Here is a 19,106-nt window from a genome sequence, read left to right as displayed (position 1 = left end):
TAAGCCATGGAAAAGAATCCCAATATCAATGGGAAAGCATGGAGGGATTTCAGCATGCTTCTATCTGCATTATAGAAATGCTTCTATCTGCAATTTAGAAATATTTTAGAAAAATCCCTCTGGCTGCAGCCTGCAAGATGGCAGGGAGAGACAGGGAAAAGGAGGCCAGAGATGAGGCTGTTGCTGTGGTCCAGGTGAAAGGTGATTGAGGCCCAGACAGGGCAGCGGTAAAGTCAAGCTGAAGAAGTTTAAGGACCTAAGAAATGCTAATAAAGGGAAATCAACAGCATGTGGAGGCAGATTAGATATGGCAAAAGAGTCAAGAATTACCCACAGTTTCAGAGGCTGGCAGCTGGGTGGGCAATGGCACCATTCACTGAAATGGGGGATGTGGAGAAAGGACAGCTTCAGCCATCAAGTCTTGAGTGGGAAGTGGTACAACTAGTACCATTTGTCCTGCAAAAGGCCTAGGCCAGGCAGCCTGCCTAGGACACTGGCCAGGGAGGGATGGACTGGAGAAGGATGCCCAGTTTGGTATCAGACGTTGGGGTAATTCCAAACTCTTTTGGGTACCGAGATGGGCCTCCAGAGCCAAGTTCTGGGATGCTCTCTGCCTCTGGCTTCCAGCCATGGGCATCATGTGCAGAGAATATTCGAAGATGTAAACATGATGATTTCATCGAGGTCCAAGTATCAGGGGACACATGTGCAGGCGATGGCAGCCCATCAAACCTTGGAAATTCTGACCCAGGAGGTTCAGACACAACAATGTGGAGGCTTCCCTCCCCTGCGTCCCCTCTGGCCTGCGCCCAGTTCTCAAACGTGGTTAATTAATGTAATGAATTATGACAAACATGTATGGCGCCTCTGATTTGCTGACAGCTGATACAAACAGAGGCAGTGGCCAAGAATCCCAATGCGTACATTACACACACACACACACACACACACACACTCCAAACTCTACCAAAAATAGCTTGCAACTGGGTTTATAATTCAGTGACTTTCCCATCTGTACTGGAACATGGCAAATAGTGACCACTGCTGCTAAGGATAAAGGGAAAATTTGGAAACACATTGCTACCTTTTTTTTTTTAATGAAGTCCTCCTTCTCACCACTGCCTCTCCCTAAACATAAACTCATTGACTGCCTTTAGCCAACCCTACATTCCATGAAGAGGCCCACATTCACTGAAGACCTACTATGTGCCAAGGGCTTTATATACTAAGTCAGAATTTTTTTGGTTGCAAGCAACAGAATTCCAATTGAATCAACTTAGAGTAAAACAAAAAGGAGTAGAATGGAATGTAAAAATGACCTTGAAATCTCTCATATAATCAAACAAAAACAGAATATTCAATCCATAATAAGGGCAGTAAAGTAGCTAGCTAGAGCCAGTGACTCAAACCCTATCAGAGCTGAGCAAGTTCTCTCTAGATATAGAGATGATAGAGATAGAGATATCTCTCTTTATATGTATATCTTCATTTCTATCCACCTATCTTACCATCTCACAGTCAATTCTTGTTTTTCATGGGTTCTGTATTTGTGGATTTACTTACTTGCTAAAATCTATTTGCAACCCCCAAATCAACATTTGTGGCATTTCATGGTCAATCATAGACATGTGCAGAGGTGAAAAATTTGAGTCATCTGATGCACATGCTCCCAGCTAAGGTCGAATAAGGTGACACCCTGCTTTCTTATCTCAGCTCTCATATTGTAAGCAATAGTCCTTTCCAAAGTCTACTTAGCACCACGTTTTTCTCACTTTAGTGTTCTTTGTTAGGAAGTTCATTGTTGAAAATGGTCCCCCAAGCATAGTGCTACAGTGCTGTCTACATTCCTAAGTGTGAGAGGGCTGTGATGTCCCTTATGGAGAAAACATGTTTGATAAGCTCCCTTCAGGCATGAGTACAGTGCTGCTGGCCATGAGGGTCATGTCAATGACTCAGCAGCATATATTATATAAGGTGTCTTTAAACAGAAACACAGATAAAACAAGGTTATGTATTGATCAGTTGATGAAGATGTTGTAACTGGGCTCACAGGACTCTATCCCTGTATTTCCCTTAGGAACAATGGTTTAGCATTCACTAATTCGATTTGTGGGCACTTTATAGAACATAACTACCATGAACAATAAATATCAACTGTATCTCCTATTTTTCCTTCTCTTTGCCTGTCTCCCTCATTCCAGGTTAATGTCCTTAGAGCAGACTAACAGCTTCCAAGCCGTATGTCTCATAGCTTCTGCCACTAGAGAGGGGCTTTCTGGGGTTTGAAAAGTCCTGAGGGAAGATCCAGGACCTACTGAACATGATGGAAGAAAGGTCATATATGTATATGACATCTCCCCATGAAACCACATAAAATGCAGAAATGGTAGTTCCGAAAAGAACAGAAGTCTGTTCTTGCATGATTGGCAAAAAGACTGAACAGACAAACATTCATACACACACACACACACACACACACACACACACACACACACACACATGCACATGTCATTTATTTCTCATTGCCCAAGTGCTACCATAGTCACATACCACCTGTAACATTACCAAATAGTTTTCCTTAAGTTAAGTTTTTTCTTTGTTTAAATATATTCAAAAGGAAAATTTGTATTCCTGCCTTATAAAGAAATTGATCACAAAATAAATTCATAATTGTTAAAATAAAAAACCCATGAACCCATCTAAACACTTCTCACTTGAAGTGGTTTAGAAACCTGTGTAGAAGGACAGGTATATGTTTTTGTCTCTGTCCATGGACTGGGAGTTCTATTCAGAAGGGACTACATCTTGGTCACTTTTGCCCAGCAGAAGGCTTGGCACGGAGCGAATATTCAATAAACATTTTATATCTAGGCTAAGAGTGCTGCTACCCATATCTCCCTTCCAATACATTTGCAGAGGAGACTGACTGAAGAGAAGGAATCTCCCAGGAGGAATAGAGGGGTGGAGGGAGGCAGAGAGAGAGGAGAAATGGGGCGCTGCCTAACCCAGCTGAACCCTCTTTGACCTCACCTCTCAGAACTGCATGTTACTGCTCACATTTCCTGTTTTCTCAGCACCTTTGTCTGTATCCCCTTCTTGAAATGCTTTCTCTCCTCTTCATGACTCTTCCTTCAAATTCTCACTGCTTTTCTGTATCAGTTGGGAAGCTTTCAGCAGCATATAACAGAAAACTCAACAGAAAGACACCTAAATAGAACATTTTGGTATCTCCACGAGAAATCTCAAGGCAGGAGCCCCCATACAGTGTATTTCGGCAGCTATGCAATCGCGTCAAGGTCCCAGGCTCCTTCCATCTTTTTGCTCTGCCATTCTCAGTGCAGCAACTAATTCTCCTTGTGATTGCAAGATGGCTACAACAGCTCCAGCTCTCACATCCTCACCAAAACCCACACTCGGGAAAAGTGTCATGACTTTCTTGTGTCTGTTTTTAAAAGTTAAGAAACTTCGCTAGAAACGTGCCTCACCACTACCCCCAGCATACAGACTTCCCCTCATAGCTCATTGGCCAGAACATGGTCACATGCCTCTTTTAAGCCACTCGCAGGCAGGGAATGCGCCTATCATAGTTAGCTTTGGCGAATCCCTACTCACCTTGTGAGGATGAGGATGCAGATGAGGCCAAGCTTCTGTGAAGTGCTTGACCCCACAGGGGAGCAGGCAGCCCAGACCAAATCTGCGTTTGGAAATGAGGTGTCTGCCGCATTCTTTTAAATAGTTCCACTCTAAATAACTACCTGATAGGCCACCTGTATAAAGTCTCCCCTTGGGCCATGGAGGTTTCAAATGTAATGATTCGAATGTCTCCCCTTGCGGACTCTGCACAGAGACCACACCAAGCCATCTCGTTCCTTTGTCTACACTTGTTGAGTTACTATGCCCTTACCACACTGCAGTCTAATTTATAATTTATTTATTTATGAGTCTGCCTTTGTCATTAGGCTGTGAGCTCCTTCTGGGATGGGCCAGAATCATGCTGGGATCTAAGAGCCTGGCCCACCTAATGCCAACAAAAGTGTGAATGCTAGTTACATTGAATTTACCAAATTGAATTGTGAGGGCAAACGGTAGAGGGTAGAAAGAAGGAGAGAGAAGCAAGAAGGAAGGAGAAAAAAGGACAAAGCAGTCCATAAAATGCAGACTTTGGTTGCAGACAAAAACAGAGGATGCCTGGAAGAGCCAATTCACTAACTGAGATGGAGCTTCTATTGTGGGAAGTAATCATTTGTAAGCTTAAATGAACCCCTTTGCCTCAATTAGGTGTAATACAATACAAAGGTATTGACTCAGCTTGGGGAGGAAGGCAGAAGTTCAAACTCACCACCACTTCATTAGAAGGCACTAATTGCCCAGAGCCTTAGGTCAAAGGTGACTATAGGATCAAAATCGGCGGTGAAAACGAAAGCAAGGCTTTGAGTCCTGAATTAGCTAATTGCTCCTCTCTTCCGCCTTACCCTGGCTTCTTAGTGAACACGCTCTCTGGGGTGACAGGTCCTTCTGCCCAGCAAAGCAGCTCTTTGCAACCCTCCCCCCGATTACCTGAATCCTCACTCTACCCAGACCCGACTCCAGACGGTCTGGAGATGCAGGCTGGGGGAAGGAGGAAGTTGAAGTGGCTTGGGGGTGGGGGTTTGATTTTTACCCTCAAAACACCACAGCATTAGATAAGCACTCTCTATGTCCCAAACACTTGTGAGAAGAGCTTTACAGGAATCATCTCATTTAACCCTCAGCGAGCCCTGACGTTCTCCACTAAAAGGTACCCAGGCTCTGGGAGAAACAGTTGATCCCAGGTTAGGGGTGGGAAAAGCACAAGATGAACCAGGGACATCTCATCTCCCCAGGAAGCAAAGAAGCCATCAGAATGTTCCAGCAATGACTAAAGGACACAGGCGCCCCCAGAAGCAGTCTGCACTAAAGATGGAAGAACTTGACTTTCAGAAAGAATAATGATTACCATCGACTGGAATGCATTAAATAAAACATTAAAAATTCCCATGATAATACAAGAGCATGTCTTGGTCATCTTTGGAGGACGCTAGTTAACTATTCTTAAAACTGGTAAATAAAGAGAAAGACTCACATATTTGTCTTTCCTGTCTGAATTGCCTCTTGGAGTAACTGAAGAGTTAAGGGGGGAAGTGTTTGTTTATAGAAGAATTCCAGTCAATAAATGCACAAGAAATGATAGAATTAGAAAAATCACCATTTTGCCACCCTCCTGTGAGAAGGAATCTAGGCTAAGGGTCTCACACTCCGCACAATTGATGTTTGGGGCCAGATACTTCTTGATAGCAGTAATTCTTTGTCCTGTACATTCTAAGAGGTTTAGCAGCACCCCTGGGCCCTTCCCACTAGATGCCAGTGGCAGTCCCCCAGGACTTGTATCTCCACACACTGCCAAGTATCCCTGGGGCACAAATTGGGAACCACGGAGGCCGTGTGGCTCAGTGGCTGCTCAGTCCTTGAGGTGTAAGCTGATGATGGATGGAACTACACCTGACTCTAAAGGAGCCCACAGAGGTGCTGGAGCAAGGTTGGGTACCTCCCGCAATCACCCACGTCCATCAGCCCAGGCCCTAGGCCTCCCCAACAAAACAGAAGCCCAGGGTGAGTCCTCTAGTAGCATCCCCTCCATTTTTGCAATCAAGTTGTCACTCTTATAACAAAACCATAAATCCTCCCCTGGCCCCTTTCTGTGTTTTTCTACCAGTCATGCTTTCTTTTAGCCAGGTTGCTGTGTGTGCTGCTGCTTCTACCTGGAATGCTTTGCCCCTCCCCCCGCTTTCTATTCCTGCCAATGCTTCCTCATTCTTCAGGTCTCAGGGTCCATGCTTCTTCCTCTAGGAAGTCTTCTCTGACTCCCCCTTTGTACTATGCTTGTCCATTGTATCAGTTGTCACACTGCATGGTCATTGTTCACTGTTTGTCTTGCCAGTAAGACTTTGCAGGGCCAGAGACCGCCAGGTTCGTTGCTTTACCTCCAAGAATCCCAGTACAGAGTAGCCACTCAGAAAATGTTGCAAGCAGGAAGGAAGGAGGGAGGGAGGAAGGGAGGCATGACCCTGTGCTATCTTAGTGTCCCTGGGTGCACTTGTCTAAGCATCGGAGTTTGACCATTGCTCACGCACGTGGAGCAGAGGGTGTTTGTGAACACGGAAGTGCGTGCCCAGTGCAAAATGAGGGCCTACAAAAGCCACAGCCTTGACAATCTCGCCTCTCTCCCCTCCCAGCTTCATTTCCCATCACTCCACTTCAAGCTCCCCAGATCTGCCACAGCATCCTTCTGTCAGCCTTTGTATTGTTCTGTTCCTCCCCAAATTTGCATTTGCTGTACTTTCTGCCGGGCTGTCCTTCTCCATTTTGCAGTTAAGCCTGCCTTCTGCTTTCCAGAGTCTCCTGGCCCCTTGTCCTTACCTACTCGGTCACCTTGCCATTGTCCATCCACAGCCTTTGGGCCTCTGTGTGTTCCTCTCTTGCTGCTTCATAGTCCACCGGCTCACAGCATTCAACTGTGAGTTCCCCAAGGGCTACCTCTTGGGGTACCACCCAAGGGGCCATGTTGAGGTGTCTCTGTGCTGCCAGCTCTGCTGGCAAGCAAGTAGCCAGTACCCAGAGACACATGTCCAGATTGTGCATCTGTGTGTGGGTGTCAAGCAGACAAGAGGCATGGATTGGACTATCATGGGGTCATCACACCTTTTAAACCCATGAATCCCCTTCAGTAATTTTGAAAAGTACATCTTTGCAGTGGAGCAGAATCCAAGTCATATGCAATTAAGTTCATTTAAACCTAATAAATACATACTGAAAACAAATAAAGGAATAGTGACAATTGACAGCAAAGAAGAGATTTACACCCAAGTAAAAAATGAATGTGGATTTATTATCTTTCTGCAAAAGTTAAATGAAAACATTTCCCCCACAAGTCTGAATAAATGTTCAAGAAAATATAACCAACTTCCCTCTGATACAAGATGTTTTACTCAAAGACGACCTGTGGGAATTACATTTGGAATGTTTCAGCTCCTTCGACTTGAAATTGGGTAAAATACCACACAGAGACAGACATGGATCAAGGAAGGGATAGATGAGAAATGCACTAGGCTCTTTCTCTTTACTGAGAATGGTAACAACACAGTAGGATATGCTTTGCCCAGACTGGTATTTCCAAATGCCTTTCCAAATCATGCATATTCTCATTCTAAGATGGTTTGGTAGGTAGGTAGGTAGGTAGGTAGGTAGGTAAGTAGGTTGGTGGGTAGGTGATAGATGATGATAGCTAGCTAGATAGATGATAGATAGATAGATAGATAGATAGATATATAGATAGATAGATAGATAGATAGATAGATAGATAGATAGATAGATAGATAGATAGATAGATAGATAGATAAACAGATAGGTAGATAAGGCATGGAACTTAGTCATGAGTTTGTGTCCTCTGAATAAAAGAAGTTACTCCCACTATTGATATTTCTTTTGCATTCACAAGACTCTCCCTTAGTAGTGAATGCATTCCAGAACAATATTTGGGGAAGAAAAAAGGCAAGGTAATTAAAGAAAAACTGCCAGTACTCCCACCATCCCACTGTACAACATACCTGGAATGAAAATAACCCAACATGGACCCAAATGGATGCATTGTTTGCCCTTACAGAGCAGACCAATATTAGGACAGGAGAAAGCATGAGGGCTTACAGATTCATGGCACCAGAGCATCCCTTCATTCCATGATCTGGAGTTTTCTACACCCCAGGCAATGCCCACAGTGAGAGGCAGGGAGGGTGAGAGCTTTGCCTTTCTATTGAAAAGGGGATGGACTCTGCGGCCAGGGTGGTGGGAAGGAGAGCTGGCTGGCCACAGGGCATTCTCCAGCAGACCAGTTTAGGAACGAGCGCTTAGGAAATCTGAGAATCTATAAATTGATCCCTATATATAAATGGAATGAAGGGATGCTATGGTGCCAAAGAACCCCTTGGAAAGCCCTTATATGGCCTGAGGTATATGTGTCCTCAGTCTAAAGGCCTTGGATTGGAACATGTCCCCTTATGGCAACAGGACACAGTGAGGGTGGAGAAAGTAAGGATAAGAGAAAGATATAGACCAGTGGTTCTTAAAATAGGGTACCCAGACCCCACTTTATCGGCATCCCCTGGGAACTTTCAAATTTTGGGGCCCACCCCAAACCTACTGAAGTAGAACCTGTAGGGGTGAGGCCTGGCACCATGTGTTAACAATCCCTCCTGTGGACTCTGAGGCGCACCCAAGTGGAGAAACCCTGGAACAGACTTTTCTTGCCTTTGCCCTTTTCTTCTGGTAAAAACACTTCCATACTGCTTTGGGGAACCACCCCTCCCCTCCAGGCAGAACTTATAGCCAGGTAGACCGCCCTATGCCTCCCACACTCCAGCTCCAGCATCCAGCCCCTGACCTAAGCCTGGCCACTTAAACTATTCTGTCTCTCTGATTACAGTGATTGGTTCAAGGATAAGCAAGAGAGGATGGGTCCAATCATGCATTGGACCCATTGCATGGGAATTTTACTGGAGCCTCTAGGAAATAATACATTCTCTTTCTTCTCAAGTTATTAAGTCATTGGACATAAGCCTGCAGCTACAGGGAAAGACCCCCTGAGAAGAAGCCATCGCAGCTGAAAGCAGGAAGAGAAGATGAAGCACCTGGATCCAGCTTTCCATGAAGCCAGATGCTTATGCATGTTCCTGTTACACAAGCCAATAAATTTCCTTATTGGCTTAAGTCATTATCATGAGTTTCCTTCACATGTAACCAAAAGACTCCAGAATAAGACAGGGACAGAATTAGAAGGTCAGGAGAATTGGAGAGGTAAGACTCTAGAGTCCAAAGTACCTAGTGTTAAATCCTGGCTTCACTACTTAACAACTGTGACTTCGAGCATCTCCCTTTGCTTCTCTGATCCTCTGTCCTTGTGTAAAATGGGGATAATACCAATCCTTTGGGGGCTGCCTTTGTGGTGAAATAGTCATGTGCAGTATTTGAGGGATCAGACAGATGACCTTGAGTAGGTGACCTCCATTCTCTGAGCCTCAGTGTCCTCATTGGTTGGAAGAAGATAAAAATAACTGTATCAGAGGACTGTGGTTATAATTAAATAAGAGAACTGAGTAAAATGTCCACACGTAGCTGGTGCTCAATAGATGACAATTGGCCCTTGTGGGGCAGGCAAATGAGACTTCAGTCTGTGGCAGTCTTTAAAAATTAGGCAGCTCCTCTGACCCGCCCCAGAGGGCAACACAGGGCCCAGCAGCTGCATGGTCATCCTGCGAGGCTGGAACACTGGAAGGGCTGCTCCCTCCACAAGCAGAGGAGCTGGGCAGAAATTCTAGCAAGTGCTAATTAGGTCCCTGAAGCTACCCCAGGGAGGGGAGATGCCTGATTAATTACTGGCCTGGTCTGCAGGGAGCCACACACACCAGGGCTACCTGCCTCCTTCCCTCTTGCCAGAGCTGGAAACCTCAGCCAGGAGGCCGGGCAGTTCTGGGACAGGACAGCCAAGGGTGAGCCTCTCCGACATCTGGTCCCCAACTCCCCGCCTAATGTTTGTAGCAGACCCGCTACTTAATTGCATGGTTGGGGAGCAGCCTTCACATCTTTAGCACCTAATTCACTATTGTTTCTTTGGAAGCCCCACTCTTGTGGTTGGGGAGGGAGGGCTCTGCCCGTTTATGGGGCTTTCAAGCCCCGGGCATCCCAGCCTGGCCTTGTTAGGCTCCAGCTGGGCAGGCAGCCAGGAGGGCATCTTGCCCCCCACCACTTCCTGCAGGCAGCCTGGGGCTTTACCCCACCCCTCACCTGGTTGGCCGGAACACCTCTAAACACCACTTTTCCTGGTTGTCATGTCCACCCTACCCACCCATCCATCCAAGTTTCAGGGCTTCACTCCCCCCTCTCCACCCCCAACAAAGGGATAGAGAAGAACAGTAGGGAAATAGAAAGTGGGAACAGGGAGGCCTGCTTTCAAATTTTGGCTCTGTCACTTTCCCCACGGGACCTGGGGCCAATCACATTGTTCTATGGGCCTCAGTTTCCCCATCTACAAAATGGTCCTCCTGACACCTATCGTGCCAGGTTCTTGTGCCAGTCAATAAGATCATAGGTACCAAGAACTCACTCTGCACCAGGAACCATCCTGAGCAGAGTGTATGCACACTACTGTGATCAAAGGGTGGGTCCAGAGTAGGTGCCGGGTAAATGTTACTTCCTTCCCCTACCCAGTGGTCAGGGGTGGGGTCAATGGCCATAGAAGAACGTTTATAAGCCCTGTTAACATTGAAACATTGATAACACTGATAATCCCCAAACTGCCCAAGGGTGGGGCAAGTTGGCAAAGAGCAGCCTCGTTCCCAAATCCACTTCTCTCCCTGATTCAGGGGCTGGTCCCTCTGTTTTTGCCTGTTGGCCGTTGGAAATGCTATGGTAAAAGGTCCATCTTGACTGACTTCTGGCACTAGGTCACATGGCACCACCAGAGAAGTCAGGTGCAGAGGGTGAGGGTCTGGGACCAAGAGAACTCAGCCCTCTCCTGCCTGCTCAGTGCTACTTGGGGTCAAAGAAGCAAATTTGGAGAAGTATGCTCAGAGGAACCTCGCTGGCCTCTGAACTCCCTGAAGAGCCTTGACTTGACTCCTTTTGCCATACCCCGCTATGTTTATTATCGCTATTGTCACTATTCATTGGTCATCTAATGGGCTCTGTCATTAACCCTCTGGGCACCCCTGGAGCAAGTCACTTCCCCCCTCTGGGCCATGGTTGCCTCCTCTCTGAAGGAATGAGGCTGAAGGGAGATGGAGGGAGAAGACTGAGGATAAACTGCCTGCATGGGTGCCTTCCTGCTCTTATTGGGCAGGAATAATCCCCACCAATTTGCTCTGCTCTCTCTTCTGAACATGACCTCGGCGCGGCCAGGTGAGACAAATGGGTCAATGAGGGATACTGCTCACAGAAAACAAATGATGCGCCCCAGGTCACACAATTGGAAAAGTGGCCAAGCTTAAAACAAACTCAGGTGCCTTAGGTCCCAGATCCCCGCACCCCCTGTGACACTGACATACTGAGGAGGGTCCAGAGGGTCGGAGAAGGGCTATCATTAGGTTTGTGGGAATGTGGTCTACACCTACCTCCTGCCGTGGTTGGGAGATGGTGGACACCGAGGCAGGATAGGGGGGTGAGAGGGAAAGATTGAACCCCTGCCCAGATGCTGGGAGCTGCAATCATACAGGCTTGGGTCAAGCCACAACTCTAGGGATGGACAAACCTGGGCTCAAAGTCCAGCTCCTCTGCTGTGTGGCCTCAGGCAAGTGACTCCACCTCTCTGAGCCTGCTTTCTAAAGTGAAGCTAAAAATGGCCATCCCAGAGGCTGGTTGGGTGGATTCAGTGAGCATGAATGTGCCTGGTTCAATGAGTACCCATGTGTGTGGTACATAATAGGTGCTCTGAAAGGGTTTCCTCCTCAGGTGGACTGTGGAAACACTCAGCTCCTCCTCAAGCTGGCATCCTAAGAAGACATCATCCATGGCTGGGAAATCTTCCTGCCAGTCCAATGTGCTTATCATTAACCCATTTCTCACAGTTCAGGGAATGTCCAGAAAGCTGTCTAGTGTAAATAGAAGCTGGACCCACAATTTCCAAAGCAATGAGTCTCTAGAGGGGCAGGTAAAGGAAATAACCACCTGGCCCTATTGCTCCCAGAGATGGAGTGAAGGCCAGGTGTTGGGTGTGGGAGGGACCGGCAGCCTGTGAGGGCAGGCAGAGCAGCAGGAGTCAGTGAGGTGTGGGGAGAGCCCAGATCATGGCGTCAAGCAGCCCCAGGTGGGGATCTGCCTGTCCTTCACATCGTAGCCAGACCAGTCCCTTTAAAGTATGGGCACATCACATGTGGCTCCCCACCTCACTCCAAATAAAAGCTCAGTTTGCATCCTGGCCCCCTCTCCCCTTCCTCTGCTCCAGTCCCACTGGCCTCTCTTTATTCCCATGATGGAACTCCAGGCCTTAGCACTATCTGTTCCCCTTGCCTGGAATACTCTTCCCCTTAGTGCTTGCATGGGTCCCACTCCAGTGGCCCTCCCTTATCACTCCATCTAAAATAGTAGCCCCATTACCCTTTATCCCCTCACCCTATCATATTTTTTCCTTATGATTTACCACTACCTAACATATTTTGTACCTATTTGGTTTATTGTTGATCTCCCCTAATGGAATGTAAGCTCCATGAGCTCAGGGAATCTGCTCAGTTCACTTCTGTATCTCCAGTCCCTAGAATAGCATCTAGCACAGAGTAGACTCAACATGTATTTATTGGATGAATGAATGAATAATGATTGAATCCTGGGTCCACGATTTTCTAGCTGGATTGTTTTGGGCAAGTCATTTGACTTCTCTGAAATTTCCAGTATAAAAGATAGTACATACCCATCTCACAGGGTTATTGATTAAATCAAATAATAGAATGTGAAAGGGACTGATGCATAATAGGTGCTCAATAAATGACAACTACCATCACAATTACTATTACCAAGGGTCTCAGGCTCAGCCACCTGCTCACTGAGACCTTGGGCATGTCAATGATCTCTCAAGCCTCAGTTTTTTCATTTATCAAACATGGAAGTTAGGAGTACCTATGTCCCCCCAGAGATTTTGGGTGCATCTATCTGGCAGCATACATAAGGCATCTCGCAGGGGGTCTGAAACACAGTGGGCACTCACCAAGTGACAGCTACTGCAGTCCTAGAGACTCTAGGACTTGGATACCAGCCCCAGCACTTTCTTATTCTGTGATCTTGGGGAAGCTGTTAAATGTTCCTGATCCTCAGTCTTCTCATCCATAAAATGGGGATAATGATAGTACTTCCTTGAGGGTTGTCCTCAGGTCACAATAAGGTTGTGCACCTGAAAGGGCTTCACAAAAATGTGCTGTGATGCATGGGACAGGGCCCAGGGGTGAAGAGACACCCTCAAAATGCAGGGAGGAAAGACAGAACCAAGAGTTGTGTGTGGCTCAAACTCTGATGTGGATATGGAGAGACACACAGCTCAGAAGAAGTTGAGCCTCCTCTCCAGCCAGGAGCCCCCTGCAGAGAAGGTACTTCTGCCTCATCCCCACCTGTTTATAGGGCCTCACTGGGGACCTCTCCTGGCCAGGCTTAGCAAGAGCTGTTTTCAAGGGAGGCAGGTGACAGCAGCAAGACCTCAGAGGCGGCATCTTCCTCCCTGGTCAACCTCCTGCCTGATTTGCTTTCCCAAGACTAACCCAGCCTCTCATCTGACCCTGGGAAGGCCCAGAAGAAAGGGTCTCTGGAAATTAAAGACCCTGACAGAGTCTCGCATTCCAGCCCATGACAGTCTGAGGAGAGAAACACCAGGTGCCCACCTGACCTGGGCTCTCTGACTCCTCTGGCACTAGACGGAGAAGAGTGGAGACCAGGACTGCCTTGTTCAGCCTGTGCCTGGCAAAACCCAGATGTGGACTCCTCAAGCTAGAATCCTTAGGCTGCAAGCTCCATGAGGCAGGGTTTTGTTCTTTGGTGAATTCCCAGTCCCTAAAGTACTTAGTAAGTGCTTAATAAATATATGTTGAATACATGACTCCATCAATAAATCAATGAATGAAGCAGTGAAATCAGTGGATTACTGTAAGTGAAGTTCCCTACAGGCCAGGATTTTTTTCTTGCATCCTTCCATAAATCCCCAGTGCCTAGAATAACCCCTTGGCACATAGGAGATGCCAGGTAAATGTGAACATATGACTGAGTCCATCATTGAATCAATGACTCTTTAGAATGTCATCTCTCTGAAGGCAAGAATTTCCAACTGCTTTGTTTCAGGCTGCGTTCTCAGTGCCTAGAACATAGTAAGTGTTGATTGCATCAGTGAATGAATGCATGAGCAAGGCTCCACCCAGCTCTGAGTGCAAAGACCACAGACTAAGAAGCATGAAACACAACGGGGCCACCGTGCCTGAGCCCTGCCCCGGCCACCACTCACCTCAGGGTTTTTTAAATAATTCGTTGATTGTTTTTAATTGTTGAGGCAGTAATACTTGGTTCATGAAACTGCAATATACAGAGAGGTGAAATAAATAGCTTATATATATATAATATATATAATATAGCTGGTTTTAAACTATTCCCTTATCATTGGTGTACTAGGTCGTGTGAGTCACGGAAGGGTGATAGCAGCATCCTCCAGAACTGAGAGCAATGCGGGGTCACCATGATTGGACGAGGCCGTCTGTCGTCGGAAGTCGAGGCGCCGAGAATTCCCAGGGGCGCACCTTCCCTGCGCGGTGTCTCGGGACAGCTTGCAGCAGACAATAAATAAATGACTGCAAACCAGAGAGCGATTTTTGTTGGACTTTGGGGCAGGGATAGGGGATTGGGAAAGAGGGCAGTTGGGGGGTTACTACTTTCTCTTTGTCTTTGTTTTTGTTTTTTGTTTTTTTATGGGTTTTTGCTTTTTTTTTTTCTTTCAGAACCTTTGGGAAAAAGGACTTTGGTTTCTGAGACTGTCGTTTTCCTCATTCAAATCCTCCTCCGAGGACAAGTTTAGAGTTGTCTGTTCCTAGAGAGAGACAAGCACCTGTGGGTTGACAACCATCCCTTTGCGTGAGTGTTTTGTCATAGGGGATTTTAAGACAATAAAATCCTTATCACGTCCCCTCCCCCAAGAGTTTTGGTTCAGTTTTTGTCTTCTTTTAAACACAATGTACAAAAATAGAGCTTCTTCCTTATTTTTCATGTAAAAATATTCCTCTGATGCAGTTCTCTGTGAGTGTGAGTGTGGGCTGGGGCCGCCGGGGGCCACGGCAGGCCGGCCTAGCCAGGATGCGTGGGGCGGATCCGCCGGGACCTCTTGGTCACTGTGGTGTACTTGAAGGGCCTCTGTAGTTCTGCCTGCCCCTTGGGGTAGCGCTTCATGAAGTGCACGTCCTGCTGGTTCTCCCGGGTCTTGGGGCCCTTCCGTGGCCGCCCTTTCTTGGTGAAGCCCACGTACCAGCCAGAGTACTTGGCCGACATCAGGGCTGTGTAGTTGTTCTCCAGGACTTTCTCAATGAACACACACTCCTTGCTGGTGCCATCAGGCTGCAGAAGGAAAGAGAAGCAGGAGGTGAGATGGGGAGGGTGGGTAGGAGGGGCAGACCTGTGTGGAGCGGGCATGGGCAGGTGGCCAAGGCTTGAGATGACAGAGAGGGCCTGACCCAAGCTTTGGCCTCGGCAGTGTCACTTCCTGGTTCTGTGGAGAGGACTTGTCATATCGGTCCCTACATCTTTTCCTACCTGCTAGTTAGGGAACAGATTCCCACTGTCATTCAGGAATCCGTCCCTTCCCCACTCTCCTCCCTGTAGCCAGGACTTCTACCTGAACTCTACTAGAACAAGAGACCCAAACCTGGCCAATAAAACATTATCGCCCATGATTGGTGCAGGGCTGGGCATGCAGCCTGAGCCACCCAATTAGAGTGCTCCTTGAGGCCCTTGTACAAGCACTCCCCCCCACCAAATACAGGCTGATTTAAACTTGGGGGACATGTAAGGCTGAAGCAGAGGCAGCCATTTTACTGCAAGAGGGGAAATCCTGCCTGACAGCAGAGCCAGCACACACGAAGCAAAGCCAAGAGGAAGAGAATGAAAGGAACCAGGCCCTGCCCACCTCCTCTGGGCTCTGGACGGAGCTGCAGCTGAAGCTCATTACCTCACTCTTACGTGGGCCAATGAGACCTCGTTTCCTTTAGAGCAGTTGAGATTGCATTCTATCACCTGCAACAGAAAGGAGTATCCACAGGTAGGGCGCAAAACCTGACATGAAGTCAGCAACTCCACTGCTATATACTTAAATGGAGACTATATTTAATGTGGGATGTGGTGTATTTAATGTTCAGTGTGAAGAGGGGTGGGGCCCTCCAAAAATAAGAGTTTTAGCATGGCCAAACTCCCAACACCTGTGCCTTTGATTCTGTGATTTCAAGCTCCTAAGCAGATGTATGGACCCCCTGGGGGACTAGGTATGCCAGGCAAGGAGCACTAGACTCAGAGTCAGAAGCTGAATCAACTCTAACACTTCCTTATGTGACCTCAGGCTAGTTAATCCCACTCTCTAAACCTCGGATTCCTCAATTTACCAGAAGGAGTCAATGACCTCTGCGTCACAGAAATGCTTTGAGGAATGACACAAATGAGCCCAGTGCACAGTAGGAACTTGCTAGATTATTTCTGAAGAGCAGGCGGTTCCGACGGGTCTGGCCTGCCTCCTTGGATCTGATCTGGACAAAGGGCGGTAGGAGGCAGGGCTGGGAGGCTCCTCCCTGAGACAGCTGAATTGCTCCGTGTCGAAGAGTGGGAAACACACAAGGTTGGAAGGCCTGAATTAGCAGCACTTGAGTTTCCAACTAACATCTCCAAATTTAGGCCAGGCCCACTCCTCGTTACGGACAGATGCCCAGCCAACTTGGAAGCCCAGCAGTCTGGCTGTGTGTGGAGACTGAGGTGCAAGTTCCAGCCTTTTGTTTGAAGTGGAAAACGGGCTGGAGCTTCCAGAAACGTTCACCTTTGAGTGGAGGGCAATCTTGGGCCCTGCAGACAAAGCACTGAACTTTGCAGAAAGGGACAGGCAGGCTAAGAAAACATTCTCTGGAGGACGAGATATTTTGAGGAGGCTACAGAATGGGCAGGGGGTGAGCCTTGGGGATACATGGGGCTCAGAGGACAGTGCGGGTGGGGTGAGCAGTGAAAGCCTCTTGCAAGGGAAGCCAGGGTATATGTGCAAAGTGGGTAAAGGGGAGTGGTCTCTGGGCTCTAAGTCCCCCATGGATAATTCTGAAAGCTGCCTATCCAACCTGAGGTCAGGTTGCTTGGTCAGTTTTGATGGAATAGAGCAAATTGAACAAAATTTATACATCATGCTATTTCCATACCCTAGAATACCTGCCACTGCCTTGAAAACTGCTTTCATCCTTCAAGGTTCAGCTCAGTAACCACCTCCTCCAGGAAGCCTTCCCTGACTGCCACCCATCTCCCTGGGCATTTCCTGCTCTTCTTTCAAGACCCCCTTCAAGCACCAAGCTTTATTGGACCTCACATACTCCATCTTCTGAACTCCTTAGCATCCATTCCTCCTTCTACCTCCCCACCCCCAACAGAGCAATTCCATATCTGCCTTCATCCATTAGCCCAAGAACTTTAGGAGGTTGGAACCACTACTTAGTTGCTCTCATGGCTTAGCATGGGGTTTAGCCCAAGACAGGCATGTCCAGAGCTACTTTTGGTTGAATGGATGAGACTTCTGCTGGGATAGAAATAGTGGGGGTCACACATGAAAGGATTTTCCTCTGAAACAAGGAGACTCTGCCTCCTAGATCCCTTACTAATATCCCAGATACAGTCATGAACTATGAGAGGCCCCTCCTGGGGGATATACTGAGAAGACAGAGTAAGCAGAGGGCCCGAGCTCTCTGCCTAGCCCACTCATTTGTTCTGATGTCCCTACTCATTTGTTCACTCATTCATTCAGTCCACTCTTAAGCCAGACATTTCCACATCCATTATTGCCTTTAATTCTCTTAACTTGTGAGGTAGACTACCTGGCAGAAGAAAACAAAGTTCAAAGAGGGAAAAGACGGCTTGCCCAAGATCATGAAGCTTGTAAGTGGCAGGGCCAGGTTTCGAACCTGCATTTGCCACTGCAGTTTACTTCTCATCTAATTCCAAAGAGGTCCACAAGGACAAATGGTGTGGGAGGGCAGGTGTTGCCCATCACAACACCTCACCTCCCTCAGGGATACACAGCAGCCATGAGTGTGGAGCAAGGTCTTGGGTGTAAAAGGAGCTAGCACACACTCACACATGTCTGGGTTTACTTACAAGGGTTGAGGTGCTGGGCTTTGGGCTGAAGTTCCCAATGCCCCAGACTTCAGGTGCCCTTGGGAAGACCCATACCGTCTCTGAGGGTCACAAGTTCCCCACTATGAATTCAGACACAGCAAATAAGAAGCTAATGGCAGGCCCCACCTGGACTTGACCCTAGCCTCTGCTCCTGACTACCTCTATGACGCTGCAGAGATTTTTAAAAATCTGTGTTTGGGCCTCACCCCCAGAAACACTGCCTTAATTGGTTCAGGCAAGGCAGATCCTTTAATATTTAGGGAGTATGTGAATATCCCCTCCCAGATCCTTGGTGATTTTGTAGAATTTGATCATCTCTCCCCTCATACCAACTCCAACCTCCTCTCCAAACTGGAGTCCTATTCCTTCTATTTCATCTGAAGACTGAATCCTGATGACATCATTTGGCCCCTAGATCCCATCATACTTGAAACTAGGACTACCCCACCCAGGACATTTTTAGTTACATAAACCAAAAACTTCCTTTTTGGCTTAAAGCATTTGAGTGGGTTTAGTCACACCCAAAGCAGTCTTTACAAAGATATGATAGTAAGAGGGTATCCCCCTACCCTAAAAGATCTGGGGCCCTGTTTTGTCCCAAAGAGGATACACCAGTGATCATATAGACAGGAGCAGATGAGAAAAAAATCAATCTGGGTTGAAAAAATGCCTAGCACCTAGTGCCCAACACTCAATAACTATTTATGGAATGAAAGGAAGTACAGTCTCCTGGACCAGATAGATATGGGATCCAGAGAAGTGGCAAGAAGAAGGGACATGCAGGGGCTCAGAGGCAAAGCTTTGGGATATGACTGACACAATGCAGCAGACAGAATAGCTACAGCCAAGGGCTTGGAGCATGTGAAAGGGCTCTGTTGGGAGCTCAGTACATGTGCCCTGCTTTCACCAGAGAAACGCAAGGTTGGCATTCAAGGTCAAACCCACCCAAGAATGTCCTCCTATTGAGCCACTTCAAAGGAACCAGAGCCCAAGTGGAGGCTAGGGGTTCCCACAGACGAAGGGGTGACTTTGTGGCCCAGCTTCAAAGGGAAAGGGAACATTTAACAAGTGCCTAACAAGGGCCAGCATTATTATTCCCATTTTACAGACAGGGATGTTGAGGCTCAGGGAGGTCAGGACACTCTGACTCCCTGGCCTGCTGTGGATAACTC

General features: G+C 47.4%; 1 protein-coding gene across 2 annotated transcripts in view; it reads right to left on the bottom strand.

Annotated features, from left to right (window-relative positions):
* Nucleotides 1-14,057: 14,057 nt before the first annotated feature.
* FGF18 (fibroblast growth factor 18) overlaps nucleotides 14,058-19,106 on the bottom strand; it is a 33,444-nt gene continuing 28,395 nt past the window's right edge. For both annotated transcript variants that reach the window (XM_036884823.2, XM_036884824.2), the window contains one exon: nucleotides 14,058-15,138. In XM_036884823.2, the coding sequence (XP_036740718.1) occupies nucleotides 14,872-15,138 (267 nt within the window). In that variant the 3' untranslated portion in view covers nucleotides 14,058-14,871. The remainder of the gene's footprint in view (nucleotides 15,139-19,106) is intronic.

Source organism: Manis pentadactyla, chromosome 2, assembly GCF_030020395.1.
Source record: "Manis pentadactyla isolate mManPen7 chromosome 2, mManPen7.hap1, whole genome shotgun sequence".
NCBI lineage: Eukaryota > Metazoa > Chordata > Mammalia > Pholidota > Manidae > Manis > Manis pentadactyla.
Note: the sequence above shows the minus strand (reverse complement) of the source record. Positions and strands in the feature narration are given on the sequence as shown.